Source organism: Limanda limanda, chromosome 3, assembly GCF_963576545.1.
Source record: "Limanda limanda chromosome 3, fLimLim1.1, whole genome shotgun sequence".
NCBI lineage: Eukaryota > Metazoa > Chordata > Actinopteri > Pleuronectiformes > Pleuronectidae > Limanda > Limanda limanda.
The window spans coordinates 28985184-28993697 of NC_083638.1; the positions used below are offsets into that span (position 1 = coordinate 28985184).

At 39.6% G+C, this 8514-nt stretch overlaps 1 protein-coding gene across 1 annotated transcript; it reads right to left on the reverse strand.

Annotated features, from left to right (window-relative positions):
- Positions 1-548: 548 nt before the first annotated feature.
- LOC132998168 (putative gonadotropin-releasing hormone II receptor) lies at positions 549-4261 on the reverse strand. The gene is made up of 3 exons (XM_061067667.1): positions 3684-4261; positions 1563-1767; positions 549-1057 (listed from the first exon to the last, which is right to left on the reverse strand). Exons 1-3 carry the CDS (start codon positions 4209-4211, stop codon positions 549-551), a joined length of 1242 nt encoding a protein of 413 aa, XP_060923650.1. The 5' UTR covers positions 4212-4261.
- Positions 4262-8514: the final 4253 nt, after the last annotated feature.

Here is an 8514-nt window from a genome sequence, read left to right on the forward strand (position 1 = left end):
AATGAGCATAAATGGGTCCTGGTACCATGCAGGCAGGCTTGCTGTCCCTCTGTTGTGGCATATCAGCGACACTTCGATAGATGAGAGATGCTCAGGTCTGTCAGTAAAATTAATGTGTATTCAAATTCAGAGTGAGATTAAAACAAGGAGATGGATTATTAATCAGGTTTGATCACAACCTCTGTAACCTCAACACTCATTTGAGACCAACAAAAAGACCCGTATGCAGTGTGTTAAATCCGTGTTGTGTAACTGGGAATCTACATTGTATATAGCAAACAAGTTATGCAACACACAAACCATTAAAGAGCTCCAGACAAAAAGCTCTTATATAATCTTAAAATAAGATGGGTAGCCTCAAGTGCCTCCCAACAAAGACACATGAAGACATTACTCTACACAGTGAATGTTACTTTATGTTTTCAGACTTACTCATGCATGTTTGATGTTGAAGTAAATGTATATATAAATTAATATATAATGAACATATCCAGTAAAGAGACAACGAGTATATTATGTATAGTTCAGGGTGCTGGTTTTTCTCTTCATCACATCGTGCTCTCACATCCGAAGTGGCCCGATTGTCCTCCCTCTCCTTGACTGAACACAGTCAGACAGCTGGAGTCAGTGGATTTTGCCTTAGCCTGTTCACACTCGCTGACCTGACCAGTGATCATCCCTCTTTTACATGGCAAAGTGACAGCAGTACAGTTCAGAGCATCTGTTATCACTGTGGTAGTTTCCTTGTGTGACATCGCTGCAGCATTGTGGTGGCTTCGTTTCAGCCCCTTGCGGAAGCGTATTGTGAACAGACCGTATATGATGGGGTCCAGGCAGGCGTTGAAAAGGCCAAAGATAAACAGAATGTGGGTGAGGGAGTCAGAGACTTTCCCCTTCAGGTCATCTGGGAAGAACCAGTACCACAGACCCAGTAGGTAGTACGGCGTCCAGCAGACGATGAAGCAGATCACAATGACGATGCTCATTTTCAGAGTTCTCATTCGTGCTTTGGGGATGTTGTTCTTTGAACAGCGTAGATGTGGCTCATTGGAGGACACTATGGTAGAAAAAAAGAGTCAGGCATTAGTGGAACCATTAGATTTAAACATGCAATGTAACCACTGAAAAGTATCTTTTGTTTTAAGTGAGTGAATCAAATTAATATATATTTCTGATCAACTTGTCAATATCTGCTTTCAGACATCTGAGGTCTGGATATTTTCCAGAACTTTTCTAGCCAGCTCCCACATTAATGTCTGGAAAATTCACAGTAGTGAGATGATGCAAAGATCACAACTTTGAAAGAAAACAAGATCCGAGAGTTTTTGGTGATAAGGTCAGACGTCCGTGTCAATGTGCTGTAAATAAAAAACATGCAATATGATGTTCCTGCCTCCTGCATGCTCGACTCAGTCCTGTTGATGTGAAAACGTCTGACCAGGAATATCTCTTACTTCGTTCTTTATATGAGAAACTACACAAGTCCAGAACCAATTATCAGAAAATGTTCTGGTGTCCATGTCTGAAAACAGCTTATATTTTCGGCCCAGCAGAGAACTTACAGCTCTTTCCCATCATCCTCTTGGAGATCTGGATGAAGATCCTTGTGTAGCAGATGATCATTATGACCAGTGGCAGCAGGAAGAGGCAGCAGAAGGTGAACATGTTGTAGGCAGTTTCCTGCCAGTGAGTGACGAAGCTGCCCCTCGTGGTGCACTGAGTAAAGTTGGCTGGATATGTGATGGTCACATTGTGGAAAATTAACATCTGTGGATTTAGAAATCAAATGATATTAGGAAACGTTTTCTACTGACAGTAGGTCTCACCATAAGCAGTTGTGAGATGGAAAGATGCACATACTATGTCCTATAACTTTGGTTTGACCAAATAGCCCAGTATTCAGTTCACTTCATTTAATTCCAAAGCCGGTTACTGATGTGTCCATTATGTAACATATCAGAGACTAAAGGAGTGAAGGTGGTTGACAGTTATTTCAATCATTTGACTTTGACACTTGTGACCTCATAATACATAATTTTGTTAGGTTACAGTTTACGTTAAACAAATAATTAAATAAAAAAACTTACAATAATGCAGTATTTACTGTCAGGAAGCAGGCCCTGGATGCTCAGAGGTGAGGCTAATGTTAGCAGTTCTGTCCTGTTCTGTAATCTGTCTTGGTTATACTTTCTTAAACACAGCCAAACGCATTACCAGAGATGGTGTTTGCCAAATACATGCTTAGTCCCCACAATGAAATAATATTATGTTAAGATTACAAATATATAATAGTTAGTTATAATAGTATAAAATGTGAAAGAAAAGCACATATCTAAGTGTTTTGAGTAAGTCTGACAAGTGGCCTGTACCTTGTAAAACGAAATCTGTCTGTTTTTTCCATATCATACTTAGTAGCCCAGAGAGTACCAGAACTAAGAGTATGTAAGGATAACCATTTTTCTTAATTCCTTTTACATTAATCACCAATCAATGAGGATGCAGGTCTCATTGTCTGACACAAGCAGCTTTAGCTATGCAGAGACTCTCCTCATTAAAACAGGACCCCGTAAATTGCCAGGAGCAATTCAGGGGCCAGGAGCATTTATAGCAATTATGAATTCAGGTAATGAGAGCTAATACAGCTGAATCAACATTAGGAGAAGGTTGGAGAGTGGGTGATTTGTTAAAACACAGGGCTTTCACACCGGAGACTGCTGTTGATTTCTATTGTGTGGGTTTCCTTTTTAACAAACTTATGTTAGATTGATTAGGCGTGTGATATTTCAGTTTTTCTTTTTTAATAAATTTGCAAAAATTTCTACATTTCTGTTTTTTTCTGTCAAGATGGGGTGCTGAGTGTACATTTGTGAGAAATAAAATGAACTTTTTTGATTTTTAGCAAATGGCTGCAATGAAACAAAGAGTGAAAAATTAAAAGGGGTCTGAATACTTTCCGTACCCACTGTATATATACATTTTTTTATTGACTAAATGATTGATCACCTTTCATTTCAGCACTTACCTCAATACATTTGCTAGATTTGGATATTGAATGAATTGTGGTTAAAAAATTTTTTATGATAATGGTTATTTAAAAGTGTTTAACAGTCATTAAAGGTTCAGCATCACATTTCAGTTTGGCATGCTTTTCTGCTTTTTCCTCACAACATGATCAACAGTTCTTCTTGCTATGCAGCCAAATATCGTAATGGTTCCAGAGAGGCATGTACAGTGCACTGACAGGATTAGGGATTCCCATCCCTGTGTTATTCAGTGATAGAGCCACTAATCCCTCAAACTGAGACTCTGTGGGCTCCGAGATCACGCTGCAGGTTTGCCTGCATCAAAGCTTCCTGGATTTTTCACATTTTATGCAAATGCAAATAGATGCAAACAGATAATTGTGAAACATGTTTAATTCAAGCTAAAGTAAAACCAGATCATTAATTCCTCAATCACGTGCAGTTTTTATATGGTTTAATATTTCTATGAGAATGAGATAATATATGTAGATCCAGTCTTCTATTGCCAGGTATAGAGACCTATAGCCTATTCACTGTAACAGGAAAGCATCTTACAACCAAGCACATCTCTCTGACTCATTTTATTCCAAGTCGCAAGTCTTTGATTAACTGAACCAAACCATCTGTAATAGCCTGTCATGTCATACCAGTGTTTCATACCTGAGGGATTGAGAATAAGGTGCTCATAGTCCACGCCACTGTCAACATGACCCTGTTTCTTTTGCGGGCCATGCTAATGGACAGAGGGTTGAGGATGGCGTACTGTCTGTCCAGACTAATCACCACTGTGACAAAGGCACAGGAGTACATGGCCTGCAGTTTGAGGAACATCAAGAACCTGCAGGCCAGGTCACCAGCCAACCACTGCACGGTGATGTTCCACACGGCGTCCACAGGCATCACGATGAAGGTAACCAAGAGATCGGCTGCAGTCAGGTTGATTATCAACACCCTGACGTGGGATTTGCGTTTGTGGCCATTGGCTGCCCACAGCACAGCTGAATTGCAGAGAGTGGAAACGCCACACAGGATGAAGGTAATGATCACTCTGACTTTGGCTGCTGTAGAAAAGGTGGGCAGCCTCAGCGCTGCGTCCCCTGATGTCCAGTCACAGCTGGCATTGAGGTCAAATCTGTCGCTCTGCTTGTACATGGTGACCTCAGGATCCCAGCAGGAGGAGGCGTTCATTTTCTGAACCTCACCAAGGAGTCAGCTTTGAGTTCAGCTGCAGGGAGGCTGGCAGCACCAAAGGGGAATAAAGCAAAATAAAGACATGAACCTCATGTATGAAGTCTGCGTGAAAGATTCATATGCATAGATTTGCATAAGACAAACAAATGTGTTCAGTGAGCAATATAGTGGCAGACAGAAAGAGAGCAGCCTGCCGTGTAGCATCTGTGATGCTCACTGAGGTGGACAGATGTTATTACTGCCTCTAACAAACTGCAAAAACATAACTTTGTGTGTGTGTGGGTGGGTGCCAACACCTGACAACCTGTCAAGTTAATTACACCCCAATGATAACATTCTCTTATCTTCCTTCGCTCATCTTTCTTTTCTATTGGTAGCTTTCGTCTGGTATTTAGAATATAAACTATCAATTTAATAATTCAATTAGACAATTATAATGTAATTCAAATTGCAATAAAAAAAACCTATAATGGCTTCTATACTTTGTATGATATGTTTTTCTTTATTATAAATCAGCTATCAGGTTGAGACTTGCATGTAATGGTTAGTTGAAATAAGCAGCCCGTGATATCATCGTGAATTATTTGGTTTGAAGGATGAGCTAATGAGGCATTGACATTAACAATTAAAGATTCTATAAACACACACACACACACTCACACACTCTCACACATTTGTCTCCATGACGTCAGAGGATATTACATTGACTCCCATTACGTTATCCTTAACCACAGTTACTACGTGCCTAACCTGAACCAAACCTGAACCTAAACCTTAACCTTAACCTTAACCTTAACCTTAACCTAATCCTAATCTTAACCTTAACCTAAACCAAACTTTAAAACATGTCTTCACCTTAACAATCAATGATTTAATGACAACAGCTTTTTCCCACGAGCCATCACTGAACTGAACTCTAATAAACACTCACCAGTACGACCACCACCTCTGCATCATCATAATATCTCAGGACAAACTTATTACTTATTTATGAATTATGAATGTGGACAGATGTGTGTGTGTGTGTATGGTTTTTAGGTGCTGCTCAGCAAATATCATTGTACTATTTATGCAATGACGATAAACCTTTCTAATTGTAATTTACTTATGGGGACTTGATTTTTGTCCCCATAAGGAAGACAACCCACCATAATGTCACTGACAAACACACACACACAAACAAAAGACTCTTGAAAACACACAAATAAAGCCATTGAAATATATAAACATTGGCCTATACTTTACTATCTGGTTGTCTACTGTGCTGTCTCTATTCTCTATTTGCACATCAATTTGTTTGATACAATAAATCCTGCAGACTTACATGTGTGTGCTGTAGCGATGCAGACCCCAGGTAAAACAAAGTGAGATCCTCTCTACAGAAGTATCAGGGTCCGCTGTGGCTCCATGCCCCTGCTTCTGTCCTCATCCTGACTGTCTCAGGTCTGTCAGAGTCTGCTCCGATCACTCTCCAGTGCACAGACGGTCAATGGTCCTCACTCACTCTCAATTCACGGTCCACTCGGGAGGTCTTCAGTGCGCGTCACATTCGCTGCGTGGGCGCGGCCACGAGCATCTCAGAGGATCCGCTCATCCACAGTGAACGCGCACAAGACAGCGCTGCTCCTGAGTGTCATTTTCAGCCGGACCAGAGAAGCCTGCTGCTCTTTACTGCGTGTTAAAGGACAACATCTGCACTAAACAATGCACGCAGCCCAGTGTGCAGGAGGTCTCCTGAAACGGAATCAGACAGCGGTTGAATTCACTTGTGAGTGCACATTTTGTGGTGTTGTTGCACGAGAGCGTGCATGCGCATTATATTGCTACATGTTTCTAACTTGTCCACTCATGTATTATGTATTCAATATGGTACATGTCATTAGTATCATACAATGTAATAGGCTGCACAGCGTTCTTGTTTCCTGTCCTCATATGTCCACATTGAACTTCCATAAATGAAATAAGCCTATGAAGTAAAAGTATTTGCCAGGTATGTATTATACATTGATATATATGTTAAGCCCATACACCCGAATTATAAAGTTATATATTTGACACATATTTCATGTATATACTAATTTATACATCTAAAATATATGTATTTATGAGCAATAGACAAATTACACATACACGCATCTATTGGGGAAAGAGTGAACCTAACTTTGTTCAAGGTACATCTATCAGACTTATTTTTTTTATTCCTGCATCAAATACCATAAAACCACACTTTGTGTAAAAACTAGCACTTGGACAAACATCAGTGTAATAAGAACTACCTAAAATGACAAAAACATCAGAAAAAGTACAATATGTTTCTGCTTTTTCTTTGGTCTATGCCCCCTCCACTAACATGGAAGAGGTGGGGTTTATGAGCTATACTGCTGACAGCCACCAGAGATGATCTGGTTTCACATTTAGGAAGCTTTCATGGCCTCCATCTTTATATATAGTCTGTCTCATTCATGGGGCTGAACCTTCATATTTACCATAGAGCCATGAAAGTGTTATCTTCTCATCTAACTCTCAGCAAGAAAGAAAATAATTACATTTTTAAAAAGGAGACGGAGAAAAATTAATTTAATCCAAATCTTAACCAAGCAAATTCAACTTGTGACAATAAACGGATTCTAACAATGAATGAAGCATTTATCTTTTATACTGTAGATTTGAATGTTTGAAAGTGGTCACCAATTCTTGCATTCACACATTCAGTATATTACACCCTCCCATAAGAGCTGCTTGACATATTACTGTATAAAGTAATAAATAGGTGAAAGATCCTCATAGGGTTGTGTTTTAGCCAACAAATACTACACAGTGTTGTCTTCACTACTTCAAAGTGGATGAGTAGGTCATTTGAGTTATTTATAGTAAGTAACATAATACCTCTTATGTGTTTTTCCAAGAAAGACTCTTCAGAAAAAAGAGAGGGGAAATAGAAAAGGCACCTTATCATGAAGAGAGACAGATAATACCCCAGCTGTTAGAGATTATCACAGCTAAACAAGTGCTGATGTAATAAGGTTGTGTTGATATGAAATGTATAGATCTTCCACACTTTCAAATCTCAAACTGAACCACAAACATGGTTGTTTTTCCATGTGTTGAAAAAGGGAGAAAAAAAACTGCAATAATGATCAAAGTGAAAACCAATGAAAGAATTTTGCTTTTAGACCAGGGCATCTCAAAGTGTGGTCCAGGGACCTTTTCATGTACTGTCGGCTCTAAATTTGCCTGTTCGGAATGGGTTTGATTTGGCCTGTGGTGATTCTGGTTGCAGTTTTCTTTCTGAAATTAAAAGTGAGCTGCAGTAGTTGAGCCACAGAAAGCTAAGACCTGCAGCTGGACCCTGAGGCTGCACCACCACCGCTACACAAAGAGCTGTTCACTTGTTCGCTTAGAGTTCAGTGAAGTTCAACTCAGAACTTGAGTTAGTTGTCGTTGCTTTGTTGTGACACATCTGTTGTTGTGATCAACGACATCACAAACTTTGATGAACGTGCTGGTACAGAGCACTGGTCACCTGTTTATTCGAAGTTTAATAACATTGACCATCTCAAAAGTCCATGTTAAACACTACACTTCCTTTGGCCCTTAACAATACAAATACCAAGTGTGAAGCTGATAAGATCAGGGTTTCTTGAGCTGTGCGAGCCACAGACAAACAGACTGAGAGGGATTTCTTTTTCTGTTTATTGTACTTTTAGAAAAATGTAATTCATCCATCAAACTCACTGACAGAATGTTTACCTGTTATGGCCCTGAATTTCATTACATTACATTTAGCTGACGCTTTTATCCAAAGAGACTGACATTTTGTCCATTCAACCATGAGGGAACAAACCCAGAACAGCAAGAATCAAGCAAGTACAATTTTCTTCAAGAAAGCCAAACTACAAAGTGCAATAAGTAAGTGCCATATAAGTGCTACTAAATATAGTATTTTTAATTTTTTATCCAAGGTGTAGTCAGAAGAGATGTATCTTCCATCTGTGGGGGTAGATGTGTAGAGTCTCTGCTGTCCTAAGGGCAATGGGGAGCTCGATCCACCCTTTAGGAGCCAGGACAGCAAAGAGACAGGATTTTGTTGAGTGGTTAGCTTGCATTGAGGGAGCAGCAAGCTCATACACTTTAATACACTTTCTGTCATAAAACCTCTGTAAACTATTTTTTGTCAAAATTCTATTTCGTTGTCCTTGATTTGCAAAAAGTTACTGAAATGATGTTGAGATGACATTGTGGTACAGGTTGTGATCTAGGGCTGCCGCGATTAGTCGACGTCATCGATGATGTCGACGCT

Coding starts and splice junctions, on each gene's coding strand:
- LOC132998168 (XM_061067667.1), bottom strand. CDS start 4,211: ATGAACGCCTCCTCCTGCTGGGATCCTGAGGTCACCATGTACAAGCAG. Junction 1,768..3,683: donor CCTTATTCTCAATCCCTCAG/GTATGAAACACT, acceptor CTAAATCCACAG/ATGTTAATTTTCCACAATGT. Junction 1,058..1,562: donor GAGGATGATGGGAAAGAGCT/GTAAGTTCTCTG, acceptor TTTCTACCATAG/TGTCCTCCAATGAGCCACAT.